General features: G+C 35.2%; 1 protein-coding gene across 3 annotated transcripts in view; it reads right to left on the bottom strand.

The window, feature by feature from the left end:
• adgrb3 (adhesion G protein-coupled receptor B3) overlaps positions 1-20,806 on the bottom strand; it is a 179,082-nt gene that overhangs the window by 53,782 nt on the left and 104,494 nt on the right. For all 3 annotated transcript variants that reach the window (XM_084391638.1, XM_084391639.1, XM_084391640.1), the window contains 6 exons: positions 19,453-19,521; positions 14,296-14,404; positions 7,849-7,995; positions 5,878-5,953; positions 2,264-2,366; positions 442-485 (listed from right to left, as the gene is read on the bottom strand). In XM_084391638.1, the coding sequence (XP_084247764.1) occupies positions 442-485; positions 2,264-2,366; positions 5,878-5,953; positions 7,849-7,995; positions 14,296-14,404; positions 19,453-19,521 (548 nt within the window). The remainder of the gene's footprint in view (positions 1-441; positions 486-2,263; positions 2,367-5,877; positions 5,954-7,848; positions 7,996-14,295; positions 14,405-19,452; positions 19,522-20,806) is intronic.

Raw genomic sequence — 20,806 nt, 5'->3', positions numbered from 1 at the left:
ATTAATACAAATAAATTGTGTCAGTTCTTATTTTATGTTGATTCAGAGTGAAAAGATAAGAGGAGACCGACAGCACCGCAAGTGTTGAAAATATTTTTCTATCAAATGTATTCTCTGACAATAACACTATCAAAATTCTATTACTGCTAATGTCAACCACTGTTTCACCTCGATAGCAGCAGAAACATGTTTCCATGGATACAATGCTCAATATTTCAACAAGCTATTTATTATTGCCCATGAAGTTATTGTATTAAAGGCTCATTTTCACAAATCAGAACACAATCTTGCACACACACACACACACACACACACACACACACACACACACACACACACACACACACACACACACACACACACACACACACACACACACACACACACACACACACACACACACACACACACAGAGAGACTTCAAAACTGACTTTCACTTACATAATAGAGCTGTCCCACAGTGCACAGAATGGATTCATTGTTCCCTGCAAGAAAACATACACACTGTGATTGGACAAGCGACATACCTATTAGACATACCACAGTACATACCGATAAAGAGACATTTTCACTACGATAGCCAGTATCTCAAAACATAAGTCACGTTATTTAATAGACAAATTAAGAAGGAAAGGAAAAAAGGAGAAAAAAAAGCTCCCAGTGTAATCATCTGGGCCATATCTTGATGACACAATGAGGAGAGAAATAACTGGTGATGGCAAATTAATTATCGGACTAATTACTGCTATTTGTCTGTTGATTAATGAGCCTGAAACATATGTCAGAGGTATTGTAGAGCTCCCCTTTGATTGGCTGGAGTGATTTAAAGAGGAACAGAAGACCATATTTCCTTCCCATTTCAACCCAAAGCACCCAGATTTGTCTTCTAGTTTCTCTTTAAAAGACCATATGTTTCATTGCATTGTGTTAGCTTTTTACATCAATTACAAGGGGAGATTTGGATCAATTGATTAGTGTTGCAGGATCATACGTTCACAGTCCATATATGCTGTAAATGCTCTGCATACCCAAATCATTTGAGAGAACGAGTTTGTGGACTTGCTAAATAACATTAATACTATAAATGGCAATAAATTCCTTTTAATTTGAGGTGTAACATAAAGCTTACATCATAAAATGTTGGTAATATATAAGTAACTCTCCGTCATTTCGTTTTTTTGCCAAACGACTGTAGTTTTCTTCAAATCTACCAGTTACGGTGGGTTTCAGGTAAGCGGATCCACAGCAGATTTTGCACATACGCTCTGTTGTTATGCATCAGCATCATTGTTCCGCGTTTTAAACTTTTAATCACGAAAGGACTCGAACTACACAACTACATAATCAAGGGCTTCATTAGTTGCACAAGGTGTGCTTGAGCTAGAACACATGAAATATCTGAACTGTCATGTAAATGATTCAACTGGATTCAAAATGCAGGTTTTTGAAAACGATACTGTTATCATCTCAGTGAAAACTGCAAAAGCGCAAATTTGTCAAAACGATGACGTCATGCGCATGCGTCTTACGTGTTCAGTCTACAGGTGCGTAGTGTTTCTTTACAATGTGACATCGCCAACTACTGGCCTGGCATTAATAATTCAGTGATTTTAGTTGTTTTTGCGGACCATTTTTACAACGTTGTCGGTTTTCCCGGTTTTAGCACATCGTTGTCGTGTAAATGTACCATAACACACAAACAAACTGAACAATAGGCTACTTATTTTTTGTAAATGAACATGCTTTTTACGAATGCTGCTTTCTATTTAATAGGCATCTGAAAAAGCGTCTGATGCAAATGACATAGATACAGCCGTTATTGCGACATAAACTCATGTTAAACAAATCACAGTATCCACAGTTAGCCGTTTATTTCCAATAGATTTGGGAACTTTTAGACAGAAAAAAAAAAAAAATCTGAAAAGTTGTGTGTTTTTGCACTTATCTGAAAATGCACTGAAATTGTTATCTCTCAATGGCATTTTTCACTCGGCCCTATTTATAAAGGCTTTTGATGACATCCATGAAAGGAGGGTCTTTGGGATATAAAGGCTGTAGATCAATCCCTTGTTTGAAAATGCTTATTGACTGCATGTATTGCATTAATGGCATATTAACATGCTCCTTTAAACCAACAGACCAATAAAACAGCAAAAGAGTCAAAAACTAGGAGGTTTTAGAATACATTCGACCTCCGTGTCGGCATCACTTAGCCTCTCTGGATTGTGTTTGTGAAGCGTGTTGAGATCTGACTGGTGCTTACATTAGCTAGATGAGCTAACTCAATCTCCAGCTGGGCTTCTGTAACTCTGGGTTCTGGTCGGACAGTCACAGCAATCACTTTTGAGTTCACAGCAGTGTTATTCCTGTGGGTCAGATCACAATCACACACAACAGTCAGTTCAAGCTTGAACGAGAAATGCTAATTTCACTCATTTCAATACTTCCATTATCATCAGCATTGATTTTTGGTTAAACTCTTCATTCTGCACATTTGAATGGAAAGAGCTCATTTAGCACAGAAGTATCTCTCCAAGTTGGACTCAGTTTAGAAAAGTTTGTAATAATTGGTGTTTCACTTCAAATGAGATATTTTCTGCTAGCAGAGACCAGGAATGTTGATGCGTTTGACAACTTTTTGGAGGGTAAATAAATAAATAAATGCTTCTCAATATCCAACTTTAAAGATGGTCAAAGTTACAGTATATTAAACACAAATTAAATTATTTTGAAGGTTTTTGATTAACTCCATTAATGATTGCCTCTGGGTAAAATGATCCCTTACAGATGAAAAGCAGTCATTTGTCATCATTAGACTCTATTAGAAAGTTATACTCAAAGCACTTTTGTGTACTGTATTACTTTTTGATTTCATGATCAAAACCAATATTTGTTGGCTATGTATATATTTCAAACATATTCAAGTGCTTTTATTATAAGCACAAGAGTACAAAAACATTTTTATATTAAACTTCAAGTAGACTTAGAACTCAAAATATCTCTCTTTCCTTTCATTTTCCCCTCCTTCTCTAACTAAACAAATTTTCTTTGAGTATCATTTGTCAACGTGAACTGTTTAGGCCGGGCATGATTTCATGGTCCATTTAAAAAGAAGCAAAGACAGAAAATGGATGCCCAACAAGTAGCTACTCAAAAGTCTGCAGTGAGAAATGAATTTTACGAAAGTAATCGACAAAGATGCCACATCTGAGACAGATCTTTCAGTTCTATACTTCTGACATTATTTTACAGTCTGTCACACTCTTTGTTTTCGATTATCGCAGTCAGAACGCACATGTATTGACCTGAAAAAAAAAGAAAAAGAAAACCTCTGTGGACTTAGCCATGGAAAATAAAAAATGTCTCTGTGTTAGTAGATCATCCTAAAGGCAAAAATGAATCCTTTTGAAATTAGATCAAAGACATTATCTGTGCATGGTTAACCAGCCTCTTGGTTTGATTTAAACAAGCAGAAGTGGACTTGTATGGTGTCATGAATCTCCGCAAAGCCTGAAGGCATGAAATAACACAAAACTCTTAAAGAGATAGTTCATCCAAAATTGTAATTCTGTCTTATATGTATACTCAGTCATGACTTTCCAAACTCATATGACTTTCTTTCTTTCATGGATCACAAAAAGTCGATTTTTAACAGACAATTTTTGTTAAAATTATTTAACCATATAATGAAAGAAAATGGTGATTAGGCTCCAAGAGGATTAAAACAAAACAAAAAAACATAATTAAATTGGTCTATATAACTATATTTGAATACCACACTACATTTCAAGTATTTTGAAGCTACGACTGACTGAAACTTAAATTCATTGAAAATCTTAAAGGTATAGTGGAGGATCTTTCCGAATTTTAGATAAGACCCGCCCTCTCCACTTTTTGAATAAGTTTGATTGATTCACCAGAATGATTGACAATTAGGAGGACCAATAGTATAGGTGATCCACCCGGAAGTAAAAAATCCTCCGCTATACCTTTAACTGAAAGCCATAGCCACCATTTACTTTCATTATATGGAAAGCTTAGACGCTTTGTCTACTCACATACATAAAAAAAGGAGAAATTTACACCAGATTGTTACTTTTTTGGTGAACTATCACTTTCAAATGACATGTTCTGTAACTATTTGCATCTAAATCACTAAAAACAAGCATCCATTTAAGTGCTCATGCACTGTTGATTCTCATAGTATGATCATCACAGTATTTTGTCTTGTGATTAAATGTTCAACAACGTGATCCTTCTTTACAACTCCCTTAGCCATGTTGCAATTGTTTTTGTTTGTTTATTTTAACACTTCTCTTCTGTTATCTTCCACTGTTTGTTCTGATCTCCATCTCCCTACTGGCTTCAATGAATCCAACAGAGCTCAAGAACAGAGGAACGCCCTTTTTCTCCGTTCTTCCATGAACTCTCTCCCTGTCAGTGGGAATTCCATGGAGGAATCATACTCAGGTTTACTGAGATTTGATTGACAGCTCAGAGCCACACCAGAAAAGGTCTGTTCTGTCCTGTATGCGTCTCCAGAGGTTTGAGCAGAAGTCCTCAAATGGAACAGGAGGTTTTGATCCAGAGCTTCAAGACGGACTCTGAGCATAACCAACAATTTTCATCTCTGACATACAGTCTGGGAGAGAAAACACTGTAGTCTGTTATACCTGCTTCTGTTTTAGGACAAGAGGACAATCAGAAGAAATTTGAAGGAACAGCTCTCTTAAAACGCAAATAGTTCTTTTTGTGTGCGTGTGTGTGTACAGTATTTACCATAAATACCTTAATAATACCATAATAAACAATGACTACAACAGGCATGCGAACCAAAGGAGTGGAATAACGCTGCAATCACGTCACGTCAGAATTGCCGTAATTACGAGATGACAAATCAGAGATTCTACTTTAAGCAGTTTACGTCCTCAGACTCAGTTTCTATGGCAACACTCATGATGCCAAATGAATCCATCCTGCAAAATGCATCACTACATTAGTAATACTGAAAGAGTGTTCAATTTTGAGGACGCTGTCATTTAAGTTCTTTTTAAATTACATCATATGTCTTAGCTTTCTAAAAAAAACACTTGTAATGAACATGAATGGTTTGAAACTTAGAATTATGGTCATTCCGAAGCTGACATGAATGCAACATAATTCATTTGCTAAAAAATTTAAAAAAAGAAAAACAGAAGACACCTTCAGCATTTCACCCATAATTAAAAGTGACTGATTACACAGTATATAACTCCATATGCATGGCAAGAAGCTATAAAAATGAAATGAAATAAATAAATAAATCCAATTCAATATGGGGATTTCTGTACGAGTAGGTGTGCGGTGGTATGGAAATACATTGTATCATTGCATCGTATTGTTCCGAATGCAATGATTGGGCGGACATTTTATGGTCCTACACTTCAGCAGACAATATCAATACATATAAATACATTTAGACAACTTAACTTAGTGATTGCTATCAGGATGTGAAGAGAATTTCACCCAGTATAACAAAAAATGTCTCTGGAACAAATCATCTACCCTGCCTTTAATACATGAAAATTCTTACATATAGGCCATTTAAAGAAAAAATAAATAATTGATACTGTGGGAGATAATCTCAGACTCACTAAGTATCATTCTGCTAATTTAGAAAACTTGCACACATTACACACATTGTTTTTATTCAGAATGAATCCTGCTTAGTTATTTTAATCAAGACATTCTTCTGATTTACAGGTTTAATCAATCAAAAATCTTTAAAAGTAGTCCCTAGGGTACACGTACCCCAGGTTGGGAATCTGTCCTCTATAATATCCCTATCATATTTTTGTAATATTTCATCTAAATGACCGGAGATGAACTGAGTCTTACCGTGGAGCGGGCAGCATAAGGCCAAGAGTCTTGTAGAGAACCATTCCGAGAATGAATACAGGAGATCCGTCCATATCTGCCAGGAAACAGTCTAGGTTAGACGATACGTTCATCACATTATGTAATCCTATTAAACAGCATCTCCAGACAAAGGTGTGCTTTTCTCTCAGCTCCCTTTTCAACTTTCAACTCAGCAACATGGAGGTTTTATCCAATAATTCTGAGTTCAGGTTTGTTTCAGAGGCAGACAGTAGGAATTCTCTCCTAATACATTCCCCTTCCATGCAAGAATCTTTTAATCCAAAGTAATTGAACAAGATCTGTATTATTTTTTTCCAAAGCTATACAGGAATTAATTAACCTCTAAACCTGCAAAATACTCATTAAATATCAGGTCTCTTGCCAAACAATATTCCTGACAGCTAATCCATCATACATTTCTTGCCAATAATGAATAAAGTGGTAGATTAGGCTATACTAGCAAGGTTATTGATAATTAAGATCAAATGTCTTCTCTTCTGACAGAAAGGCTAATCCTGGTTCAAACAGCTCTGTACAGCCCTCTAGTCAAGCTCAAGGCGAGCTGGAGTGAGTTATGTATTAAATCAATCCTTCATTACTTTCCTCTGATACACTTCAGATAAGACTGATCACCCTAATTAAGTAAATAGTCTGGTGCGCTGGTGCTTAGCTCTCTTTACTATCATTGTTTGAGAGGATACGGCGAGTGCTGTGTCATCTGAATTGATGTTGATATTGTTGATATTGTTAAAAGCGCTATATAAATGAAGGTCGACCAAGTGCAGTCTCCTCTAAAACAGGCAAATGGCAAGTGGTTGAGATATAATCTTGTAATCTTAAAGCTATCCCATTAAACGGTCACACCATGTCAACATGTGAAATTTTCAGCACAATTGTATGGTAGCGATTACGAAACGTTCATTTAAATATCGCACTGATGATCCAAAATAACTCAAAATGCCATTATTTTATAGTGTCTTATAAATGATGATTTTTAAATGTAAAAAGTATATTGGGACAAAGCATTTTCACGGCCTGAGGAATTAATAAGTAGGGAATGTGTACAGTCAGTCATTATCATAAAATAAACTCTAACGGGGTGATTAAAATACCCAATGTGAAGAGGCACTGTATCCCACTTGCATATTAAATGGCTACACATTAAACAAATAAAATATTATTTATGTAGATTTGGGTGTATTTTTTTTACGTGAGAAGAAAGAGCATGGAGTGATATAAGAAACAATACTAGCACAATTATGCATTTTTGTATAATGAACTAGTGGTCTTCGTACAGAAATATGCAACAGCTGATCAATCAGAATTAAGTATTACAGAATGCGTGCAATAAGAAAAACAAAGAAATATATGGATGATTATTTTTCAACCCCACATAGACTTTTGTCAAAATCAGTGAAATTATGAACTGTATTTTTTATAGGCCTACCAAAGAAAACTAATCCTGTCCTTTTATTTTGTTTTACGAGTGCAAAGTTTTACCTGATTGTTTGCTTCATTTTTCAAGATTTTACATATAGCGACTCTAATAGAAGAATCACCCATATATGGTTTAAAATTGATAAATGTTGTCAACTTGAACAAATGGGGTCTAAGATTCATTACTTGTCAGAACAAAACAAAACAGAACAAATTATGTTAACATGGGTTGAATGAAACCTGGCTTTTAAAATCTAGTCAAGTCAAGTCACCTTCATTTATATAGCGCTTTTAACAATACAGAATGTTTCAAAGCAGCTTTACAGTGATAATAGGAAATTAAAGTAACAGAGCTTGTTTTGGCTTTATAGCAGCTCTAGAATAAAGTTATTGTCCAGCTAACGTTTTGATTGATTCACTTCCTTTGAATCCTTAATGTTAATGTAGCCTTATGTAATAGACATAAGATGTACAGTATCATCAACTTCCACAGTGTGGCATCATGTACAGTACCTGCTGTCTGGGGTACAAATATTCCTTTGGGAATGACAACTTTGTCTTCGGAGTTTCTGGCCCAGTCCACCATCCCTTTCCGTCCCTTCATTGGAAAGTTAATGTCTGTCATCACAGATACTGCAGGCAGCCTCTGAATATTTGCAACTAAAAAAAAAAAAAAAAAAAAAAAAAACTGTTATTTCTGTTAACTGATATAAAGCTTAAACAACTGAGATAAGTTGAAGCACTCAAATTATGACCTGAAAAAAAAAAAAAAAAAAAGAACATCAAACCTGCAGCACGTGTTTATTTTTCTTCAGAACTTCATATTGTTTGGCATCATTTGAAGATAAACTAAAGTTAAATATGAATATTCCGTGATATTAAGTGTTCTTCACCATGAAGAGATAATATATTTGAATATGAAACATATAGAAATTAAATGCACATTTTTATAGTTTGCATTTCAAAAATAAAAATAATATGTATTAAAATTTAGTTAAAGCAGTACTATGAATTTCTTAAAAAAATTATTCCATTTTAATTTGCACTTCCTCAATTTCCAATTTCGTCAGCTATTTTTTTTGTCTTAAGGCCCGTTCATACTGAGAATGATAACTATAAAGATAACTATATTAATGTCCACACCAGCAGACGATATCGTTCTGTTTATTTTAAGCACGTGCTTGTCTGCCGCTTTAAAAGCTCGTGCTTGTTACAGCAAGATGGATTCTGATTGGCTGTCAGTGTTTTTATCGTTCAACAGCTGGATAAAATCGTTCTGAAAGTGATTCCAACGATATTGTTTCTCTGTGCCGTTCTCGTTATAGCTGTGGTGTGAACTCTGCTATTCTTAATATTGAGAACGATATTTAGAACTATATCTTTACCGTTATATTTAACGTTTTTGTCCTTGGAGAGAACGGGCCTCCTGTGTCAAATATACTTTTTAGTTTGTAAACATATTTAGTCAACCTTCTCCTGTTTTTGTATAGTCAAGTTTTATTCGACTAAACGTCTGGGCATTTTAGTCTAGTTTCAGTCAGGGAAAACTGACAGGCCATTCACACGACACGACACAACTAAAAACGGAAACTTTTCATGCATTTTGGACGCTCATTTACACGACAACGGGATTTTGGGGGCCTAAAAAATTACGTGTTCAGTCTATAGGCGCGCAGTTTCTTTACAAAGTGACATCGCCAAATAATGGCCTGGCATGAATAATACAGTGTTTTTAGTCGTTTTCATAGAACCGCGTGAACAGGCATTCTTTTGACAAGTTGTCGTCTGTACGCCAAAAACACAAAAGAAAAACTTTTCAATACATCGTTATCACGGCGTACCCTGAGGGGTTGTTTACATGACACCGTTTTCAACTGAAAACCTAAAACTTTTTATGTGTTTTGGCCGTTCATTTACACGACAACAACGTTTTCTGGGGCCTCAAAACACAAAATTTAGAAAACGATGTCACGCGCATACGTATTACGTTTTAGGTCTATAGGTGCCTAGTGTTTCTTTACATAGTGACATCGCCATCTACTGGCCTGGCATGCATAACTGGTCTGCACAGCAGAAGAGAGAATTATCAGGTAGTTCTTACACAGGCCTTCTGTGTGTGTATGAGTAGGAGACTGGCAGTGCTGCCAGCTGCTGTGTGTGGGGAGCTGGGAGAGGGCATTAGTCACAGGAGCACATGGGGTAGAACTGAAAAATGGTGGGTGAAGCAGCTCACACCTTAAGCTCTAAAGCAGCATGAGATCACAGGCCCTTTAGTGATCTTTACTACCATAAAGGCGGCTATACTCTCAGAACGAATCCTGTTTCATTTATGTGTCACGGAAATATGGAAGTTACTTATACGTATATGGGGTTGCAAAATGTACCGCAATTACATAAATAGTACTTTTTTTCCATTTATTGCATCAGTCGATATTGGATATTTAAGTGTGCATGACCATTTCCCCTGTTTTTACATTTAAATTTTTACATGCCATCATTTCAAAGTTAATCTAAAAAAAAAAAAAAAAAAAATTTAATAACACTATTAAATACTGCAAATACTGTACATTATAATGTTGTGATGCTTAAATTCATTCGGATCACTTAGGATTATTTAAAATACATTTTTGACAAAATAGAATCATTTATTGCACTGTAAAAATCCCAAAAGCAATAAGTTAGCTCATCAAAATAATTTAAGCAATTTCTACTTTTTTATATAAGTTATACAGGATCAGAGTCAGTTTAATATCATTTAGTCTGAAATAACTTAAACATTTAAGGCAGCAACTGAACTTCAGTTTTTAAGTTTATTTAAGATAAAATAGGTGGACTTTTTTTGGTTTTGGCCGTAAAATGAAATGAATGATTGGTTTATCATATCAGCTACAGATTTAATAATATGCATGCATCCCTAATTATAGGAGTTTAAATGGTTTATAAATTCAAAATGAATGAAATAAGATTAAATATCTAATAAAATAATACGATTAAGCTAAAACAGGTTCTGAAAAGTAAAAGTCTATGTTTGGAAAAGCACCAAATTACCATAAAATGAACATGATTTCTGCAGTGTTTATGTAACAACACTTAACATTTCTGTTTGAATTGTACAGTATATTGTTGTATACTAGTATGCAGGTTCACATAAAACAGTAGGCATTCCAAACACAGCCTTAAATAACCAAAAGCAAAATAAACAAAGAGACCGCACATTTAAAAAAAAGTTGAAGAGCAGTGTTGTGAAGTGAAGGGCTCCTATTATAATCATCTCCTTCAACTATGATTTATTCAGTGCATTTCCCGCAGCGTGTGAGTTCCCTTTAGTTGGGATGTGCTCAGAGCTGTTTCCCTGCTCAAGTCTGTGGTGGGACGGCGCTGTGGGTAACGGTCCTCAGGGAACCCAGCCAGGAGGCATCAACACCTGCGCCCACCTGTGACTAATGAGCCTAATGACTGGATCCTACCGAGCAATATCAGGCCGTTTCTGTCACGTCAAAAATTTTGCTGCAATCTCGGCTAAATGCGAAGGTTAGGTTACTTATTGGACTAGACGACATCAGGGTCTCTCAACTCATCCGAGCAATCAATGCTCACAAATCAATGTCCATTAAACACATTAAAAAAATCTAATTTCAGCTTTAAAGAGCTGCAACTAAGACAAAGTCATTGTTTATTCTTACGAGAAGGCATGCCGTGGAAAAAGGAGCCTCTGCAATCAAGGTTATTTGGCTAAAAGCGGATGCAACAGTGTGTCGGGCTGACAGAAGGTATTTATTGCGGTGTCAAGAACGTGCTATAAATTTGGCTGGGAATGATGCTGCAATATCTTACTATGACGGATGATTTTCATTTGGCTAGTACAGGCAATACAGCTTTGTTCTTTTAATCAAAGAGAGCAGACTTTGGCTAAGATTGTTGTTTGATTTTACTGAAAATTATAAGGAAATTGAAAAAGCTGATGTCAAAATTAAGAATTTGCTTCATTTATATTTTTGACTTTTGGTCTGTAATATATTATGGTAATTGATAAAATAGTTAATAATAACATAATATTACATAATATGCAAATAAGCAAATTAATTAAACAAATGACATTTCATATATTATGACATTTGCTGAAAAAGTTTTATGGCATTCAATAACAATCTGGAAATCAAGAATATAAACAAGTTAAACGCATTACATTTGTGCTTTTGTGATGGTGTATATATTCACAGTATATATACAGTGCAATGCATAAGTGAATACACCCATGCTAAAGTTGACTAAAAAGAGGAATAAAAAATCATATTTTGGAAATTGAACTTAATGCCTTAATTTAAAATGAATAATGTATCGTAAATAAATAAATGTTCTTCCTTAAAATACAGGGTGCATAAGTTTGGACACCCCTATGTTAAATTCCCATAGAGGCAGGCAGATTTTTATTTTTAAGTATTTAAAAAAATTTTTTTTTAGGATACTATGCATCCTGATAAAGTTCCCTTGGCCTTTGGAATTAAAATAGCCCCACATCATCACATAGCCTTCACCATACCTAGAGATTGGCATGGTTTTATTTCAGTTAGCCTAATAGCTAGTTTGATTTGCATTGAGAGATGATCTTATGGAAAGTACCCCATGCCAATCTCTAGGTATGGTGAAGGCTATGTGAAGATGTGGGGCTATTTTAATTCCAAAGGCCAAAGGAACTTTATCAGGATGCATAGTATCCTACATTTTTTTTTTATTTTAAATACTTAAAAATAAAAATCTGCCTGCCTCTATGGGAATTTAACATAGGGGTGTACTCACTTATGCACCATGTATTTTAAGGAAGAACATTTATTTATTTACGATACATTATTCATTCACAAAGAAAATTGGTGTCCTTAAAGGTTGGATTTTTCCAAAATTTTTTAATTAAGGCATTAAGTTCAATTTCCAAAATATGATTTTTTATTCCTCTTTTTAGTCAACTTTAGCATGGGTGTATTCACTTATGCATTGCACTGTATATATATATATATATATATATATATATACACAGTATGTGTATAGTATATATACAGTGTGTGTGTGTGTATATATATATATATATATATATAAAATACAGTACAGTATATATACCTTCACAAAAGCACTAATGTAATACATATTTAACTAGTCTTGATTTCCAGATTACGTTGTCCTACAAAACATTTTAATATGTTTCCCCGTCTCAATATCACCTCTGAATCTTAAACTAATTGAGCAATGATGATGCTAATACTTTTAATACTACTACAGTATTTTTATAAAAACATTGATTTTGAGGCTGCATAATGAAATTATGAATGACTGTGGAATTATGAATGCCTTAATGCATTCTGAATTAAGTCTTTTCAAAGTTAGTTTTAAATGAATTTCATATAAATGGCTGGTAATAGAGACGTAGAGACGTAATGTCTCGAACAGACATGTGTTTCAATAATGTTCTTGGTTGCTTGAGTGATTTGCTAAAGCTTCTTTATGCATCTGTTACTGTAGCAACAGCTGTAAGACGCAACATCACTCAGTTTCACCTTCAGACTACAAGAAGAAGTTTCAATCACAGGTTTACTTTGCCTTGTCAGTGGCTGACATTGAAATGTTTATAGCTCTCCTGCATCATTATGATGGCGATGTTCTGGCTGTGCGTTTTATCTTACACACTGAAATGTGGTAGTCATGTCTGAACTGGCTTGATGAAGATTCATTCTTGCCTGGAAAAAACGTCGAAACATCTGGTCTGCTAAACAAGGTTTTTGTTATATAATGTGACAGCAGGTAAATAAACATAAATGGCACTTCCATTAATGAGATAGAAAATAGGGCTCTAAAACTCTTGATTATTTTTTATTTAAATGGCCAGTGAAAGGTGTTTAACCTCGTGATTTTCAGGAGGTCCAAATAAATATTACATGAGATGTTTTGGATACAGTCAAGAAGGTCAAGGTCATTAAGTTTAATGCTTACATGCTTTTTAAAAAGTCATGAGACACCAAAGTGCACATTCACAGTAAATGTCAAAAGCTTTACATTAAAAAAATTGATAATGAAATCTGTATTTTTTTTTTCATACTAAGCAAGCATCTCCAAATATTGCATTCTCAGACTTTGAATGTCTATGTCTTTCTACTGTACAAAACATCACGGCACTTTGCAATCCTGTCGATGTTTTATGGCAAGCTGCATAAAACATGGTAACATTAAGGAAGATATCAAAGGTGCCCTTCAATGGAATTCACTTTTTAATGACATTTGGGTATATAAGCACCATTTCCAAGCAATATATACTCCTCTATGTATCTCTTCTATGATGGATAGGAAGGTCACCGTAATCTAATCATTTCATATTTGTTGAGCTCTGCAATTCATGGAGATTGCAATTTCATGGGTCAATGTTCTGTGCACCCGAATGAGGAGAACCAAGCAAATGTGCTTCACCACCGGAAACAATTGTTAATTTTTATTTTTTTATTTCTGTATTTTCTCTTTAACTTTGATTCTGTTTAAATGACTGGAAGGGAAATCAGTATTCGTGTGTGAGCCGACATTTTTAGCATTGGAATTCGTTGAGTGACACAGGAGTTTTACGGGGAAAAGCATGAGTCATGCTTCATCTTTTAATGGCTTATAAACTGAATAAAAACTAAAAACAATCAGGCAACAGGCCAAAAAATGTTGTGTTTGAAAAATGAAAATCAAAGCACGTTGCAATAGATGTAACTGAATCCAAACAGTCTCCACTTTTCCGAGCTGAAATAAGACAAGGCTGTTTGCATTAGAATTTAGCACATTAAGTGGAAAGGGCTTGATTTTAATTAACATTATCGACTGGTGGTTGTTTGCCCCCCTCCATGCACCATTTATCCTCAATTACTGACGACACGCAGAACTGACGAGAAGAGTCAGCAGGACGAGTTGCTTGAGGGACGGGTTCTGCAGTTCTCTTACCCAGGTTCCCTGTCATCAGGTAGGCATTGTGGAAGTCTTTCATTCCCAGCCCGACGATGTGGATGAACTCTTCGATGACCTGCATGAGCTCCACAGACCCTGGGTAAATCTAGGAAAAGGGAATCAAGGGGGAACAAAAGGAGAGAGAAGTGGAACATGTTACTAAATGTTGCCAAATGAATTTCAAACACTGGTACGATCTGACTTTAAATGGATTTGTAATCCAATTAAATGTAATGGTCTGAAATTAAATCAAACTTTTGCTGTCAAACTTGAAGGCTTAAAAAGTTAGAAAAAGACAGATAGATTACATTTGACAGGCAGAAGGAATGATTAAAGAAACATGATAGAATGAACAAATCGTTAGCCTCATAGCATAATTGCCTAAGTAATATAAAAAAAAAAAAATGCAATTAGGCAATTATGCTATGAGGCTAACAAAATGAATGATAGATGGAAAGACAGACAGATAAACAGAACAAACAATAGCTAGACAGACAGACAGACAGACAGGCAGACAGATAGATAGATAGATAGATAGATAGATAGATAGATAGACAGACAGACAGATAGAGACAGACAGACAGACAGACAGATATATAGAGACAGAGAGACAGACAGGATAGATAGATAGATAGATAGATAGATAGATAGATAGATAGATAGATAGATAGATAGATAGATAGATAGATAGACATACTATGCCAGACAGACAGGCAGACAGACAGACAGACAGACAGACAGACAGACAGACAGACAGACAGACAGACAGACAGACAGATAGAGACAGACAGACAGATATATAGAGACAGAGAGACAGACAGGATAGATAGATAGATAGATAGATAGACAGATAGATAGATAGATAGATAGATAGAAAGATTAGATATATATAGAAAGACAGACAGACAGACAGACAGACAGACAGACAGATAGATAGATAGATAGATAGATAGACATACTATGCCAGACAGACAGACAGACAGACAGACAGACAGACAGACAGATAGATAGATAGATAGATAGAGACAGACAGACAGATATATAGAGACAGACAGGATAGATAGATAGATAGATAGATAGATAGATAGATAGATAGATAGAAAGATTAGATATATATAGAAAGACAGACAGACAGACAGATAGATAGATAGATAGATAGAAGATAGATAGATAGATAGATAGATAGATAGATAGATAGATAGATAGATAGATAGATAGATAGATAGATAGATAGATAGATAGATAGATAGAAGGGGGAGATAGATAGACAGACAGACAGACACCAACAGTCAGTCTAGTAAAAGTCTTTAGACTCTTTTGGAAAGAGACTGTACAGTGTTTTTAAAGGGCACTTCATCTGTCTCTCACACTTTCGAGCCCTGCATCCTCTGTTCAGTCCTTCACAAAGACAAACTCATGCAGCAGAACTCAGAGCCTCTCCAGAGGACCAGCCATCATCGGCCTCAGCCTGTCAGAGTACCTGTTCTCTTTCAGTCAATAGCATCACGGTCTGCTGATCCAATCCCTGACCTTCAGGTGACTGAACTCAGCTATTTACATCTGCCATCACTCTGAAAGTCCGCAAAGATCTTTAGAGGGAACAGAAGGGCTAGGAGAACTTTTTTTTTTTCTCTTTTTTTCAGGCTTTCATTCATGCGCATCAATGGATATTTAAGAATACAATATTCAGTTAATCTTTATTTAAAGTCAAATGCGATTCTCTTGTTCACAACTCTCAGGACTTGATTGTATTAATCTGAAATTCTTTGGATCATGAAAAGTTAATGCTGGATAATGGAATCAAGTGGTTGGAGAAGAGAGGTTGAAAAAAATAAGAGGCATTCGCGACGCCATACGAAAAGGAAATTTGTTTTTGACAAAGTATGAAGAAAACAAAATAGTTAAAGAAATAAAATTGTGTGCTCCAAAGATGCACAGTATAACCGAGAATGTGCATTTAAAGGTCAATTATGAATTTATATTAACTTTAAGAGTAACACTTTCAAGTAAGGTCTAATTTGTTAACACCATTTAACATAAAATAACAAGGAGTATTGTATTTGTACAGCATTAATTAACCTTTGTTAACGTTATTAAATAAAAACATTCATGCTCATGTTAGTTCATAGTGCATTAATTGATGCTAACAGATCCAACTTTTGATATTTAAAAGTAGTAGTAGAATACGTTGAGATAAAATAAAATAAAATAAAATAAAATAAAATAAAATAAAATAAAATAAAATAAAATAAAATAAAAAATTCAAGTTGTCTTAACCATTTTCCCCAGCAGATTTACTGTATGGATTAATATGCCATATGACACTGTGCTTCCTATTTCTCTCATCTCATTAGCATCATCTGGACCCTCTCTCCTCGTTACAACAAACAAAGCACAAAAACACATTGCAGCCAATCTGCAAAAGACAAAAAATAAATAAATAAAACCGCGGGTGCAGAAAAAATAGCACTGACTGACATTTCGTAATTAGCACCCTTAGTGAGGTGCAGAAACAGGGCGATGGAGTCACATATCTAATAATCCCTCTGGCAGGAGTCGGGCTCTGCATTGGCATGGGGGCCGATCTTGGGCCAAGCCAATCAGACAGGCTGCAGACGGGGAGAGAGTCGCTGAGGGTCGGTCAGACTGCTGGGCGACAGCAGAGAGCATCCCTCGCCATGGCAACAGCGCTGGGCTGCCGAAGTGTGCAGGGAAGACAGCAGTGCGGGAAATGGCCGAGGCTGACGGCCATTAGATGAACCAGCAATGGTGCTGCACAGTCAGTTGTGCTGTCATATATATATATATATATATATTCTACCGTCATATCAATCATCTACTAGTGTGTACTCTTCTGCTGCATAGATTTCAGCCACAAGTCATGAGTAAACATCCCACTACTATATGCAAACAAATAGCCCAAATAACCTTAACAGGTCATTTCCTTCACTAAAAAAAAAAGGGTACCAAAATAGTATTATCATATATTTTTTGGTCATGGAATGTTATATAATAAAAGCTGTTAATATTATATATTTAACTAACTTCAAATCTGACCTGTTTTTTAGATATGATTTTTGTAATTAATAAAATAAAATAAAACATAACACATAATTTACTACTACTCTTCTGCTATAGAACTTACGATATGGAAGATACAAGTATATGCATCTCACTACTTTATGCCAACAGATATGAAAATAGGAAATTTGTTCCAAGATACTTCATAAGGCTATTTCTTCACTCACAGAATTGTGTTTTTTGGTTATGGTATATTATATTTTAAAAGCTGTTAATATTATATATTTAACTAACTTATTTTTTTTGCAGAATGTCTGTGTGTGTGTGTGTGTGTGTGTGTGTGTGTGTGTGTGTGTGTGTGTGTGTGTGTGTGTGTGTGTAATAAGTTATAATGTTTGATGTTGAATGTATGAAATATGTTTATAGTGATATAATATAATAGGCAGCTTCCCTGCAACCAAACATAGGACAAGCGCTTCATAATATAATATAATATAATAAATATAATATAATATAATATAATATAATATAATATAATATAATATAATATAATCATTTATAATATAATATAATATTATAAAATATAATTTAAGATAATTTATAATGTAATGTAATATACTTTATAATATAATACAGTACATTTTAATAATATAATACATCATAATATAATATAATCATTTATAATATAATATAATAAAATATCATTTAATATAATTTATAATGTAATGTAATATACTTTATAATATAATACAGTACATTTTAATAATATAATATAATATAATATAATATAATATAATATAATATAATATAATATAATATAATATAATAATTTAGAATAACTCTTCTTGTATATGGTTTAGGATATGGAAGATTCAAACAAATGCATGCCAATACTATCTATAAGCAGTATAAGCAGACAGTATATCTTTAAACCATCAGTTAATGAAACTAATGAACCTTGTGTTCTCCTTCATTTCAAGTTGTGAATTTGCAAGGCAGTCACAGCCTCTCCTCTTAAGCACTTCCTTTAAAACTGGAACAGCACAGACTGCCATGAATCTGAGGTGTGAACTCTAGACTGGCAATCAAAGCTCAGGCAAGCTGACTCTAAAGAAGAAAAGACAAGACAAGACAGACAAGATAAAATCCTGCGTGATCTTTAAACGTTAGAGCTTTCTAAGGTCAGTCATTTGACAGAGCCGGTGACAACCGTCTCAGATGTCCTTTAATGATTTGAGGAGCTTGAAGATTCAATCTGTGACAAAGCAGAGGAGGAGCGTGAATGGAAAACAGGTGCCCGTATGCTCCGGGGACCGTTTAAACACCTTCAGCAAAGCAAGCGACCGACTACGTGACCTGATCTCTGAATAAACTCCTGACTGAAAAAAACATATGACTTTTCTTTAAAAGCCTTGTGACACTACCCTACTGTAAACTCCATTAAAGGGTTGATTCGGTTGACACACGGTTGATTCTGTCTCACTCAAGGACACGTTTTACCACAACTTTCAGACTGCGGGTGAAAACATTCGAGGAAGGAGCTCCAAAGCAGCTTACGTTTGATAGACAGTAACATTACCACTGTCTGCTTAAGAGGAATTACCAGTTCAGGCTAAAAGGGAAAGAAAGAAACATTTAAGACACTCTATTTGGCCCAAAGCAATAATAATGCAGTTGGAGATTTTTGTTTGAGTTTCTGAAGAACATTCAGCTTAGCAGAATCCAACTCCCTCAGGCTGCTTTTACACTGTCTCTCATAGAGTGAGAGGAGACAATGGAGACTGCTTAGGGAAAGCATGAAGGCTGGACATATGCTGCCAATGCTGCTGCCACCAAGTGCATGTAGTGGATATTGCAGATGTCTTTCCACCAATCATCACAGCAGGGATGTCGGCGTTTGGCAGAGAAGGTTTGATTTGACACAGCCCAGCCTGTGGAGACAGGCACCTCTTTGACCTGACAATTACCTAAAGCATCTGCACTGGTGATGGCAATCAATTCACTGAGGGCTCATCACACAATATACGGCCGCAGAGTGACACACAACAGCAGATACTCTCTGCGACGTGACTGTAATAAAGCAATCTCAACACCAATGCTTCAAAAACACACGCTCAGAATGTTCAGACCCACCTGTTGCGCGTCTTCCCACTTTTCTCTGTTCTCCTCTTCCAGGAGATTGCTGATGATCTGAAAAAAATTCTGGGGAGAGAAGAAATTGTTGTTAGTACAACGCTGCCGTCACTTATTTGTCAAGGACCATAACAAAGAAGGATCTCATTTCAGTCCTTATGCTTTGAAAGTTTAATATGCATAATTTGTATACAGTATGAAATGTATAGATATTTATCAACATGTATTGCAACCCATTTTACTGAGTAAAACAGGATATTTAACTTCTTTTGATCCACTACACTGTGAAAAAATAAATACGGATTAAAATGCATTTTAAATACTGTAGGTTACACTGTAAAAAGTGATCAGTTGACTTTCTTAAAAAAAGTGAGGAAATAAACGTAATAAAAAAATAAGTTATGTGGAATTGTCAAGTTCACATAACTTAATTTTTTTCAATTACACATAAAGCTTACTTACTTAATAACCTACAGTATTTAAAATGGATTATAATCCATATTTATTTTTATTTATGCCTTTAAGGTAGGCTATATTATGCATTATAATGCATAGTTTAACACAGATATATGGTTGCTGATAATGTATTTTAAATCTTTGTGCTTTTCAAAGGTACAAATAAAAATTGTATTTGCTGCAATTATTCACGACAACATAAAACATGTATTATATATTAAGGCATCACTGTAAAAAAATAGCTGCGTTTCATTTTTAAGTACAATCAATTTGGATGTTTAAGTCATTTCAACTTAAATTACATAAAACTGACTTAAAAAAAAAAGAGTTGAATCTTGTTAACTTATTTTGATGAGTTAAACTCGCACATGTGTCAAACTCAAGGCCCGCCACATTATTTTATATGGCCCGCGAGAGCATATGGTGTCTTAAAATTAGGGATGCAACAAATTTAGGCTGGCGAAAATTTTCGGTTTTTGGCCGAAAGATACTAAAAAGCCGCCGCGCCCCTCCGTGTTCGGCGATGGTTTGACTCTGGCTCAGCGTGTTTTATGACTTTGCGTGCGAGTCCGCTTCCGAAGATGCATAACTTCGAAGCGCGTTCCGCTGTGTGTGTGCGCTGTGCTCTCCGCTCCGTGTTCACAGCGCGTTCTGCTCAATGTTCCGCTGCAACCTCCGTGTGTGTGTGTGTGTGTGTTTGTTTGTGTTGCGAGCTCCATAGATATCATATATAAACGCTAGATGTCTTATGGCGCAGTCACTTCCGGCATCATCGTTCGGCCATCTTGTGACAGTGCTCTGTGCATTAAGGTGAATGATCAACATGCACACAAATCCTCTTATCTCGCTGAAATCTTGACGGATTTACAAACGGTTTGGTTTCTTACAAACGTTATTA

This window comes from Rutilus rutilus (genome assembly GCF_951802725.1).
Source record: "Rutilus rutilus genome assembly, chromosome: 20".
NCBI classification, from domain to species: Eukaryota; Metazoa; Chordata; class Actinopteri; order Cypriniformes; family Leuciscidae; genus Rutilus; species Rutilus rutilus.
Note: the sequence above shows the minus strand (reverse complement) of the source record. Positions and strands in the feature narration are given on the sequence as shown.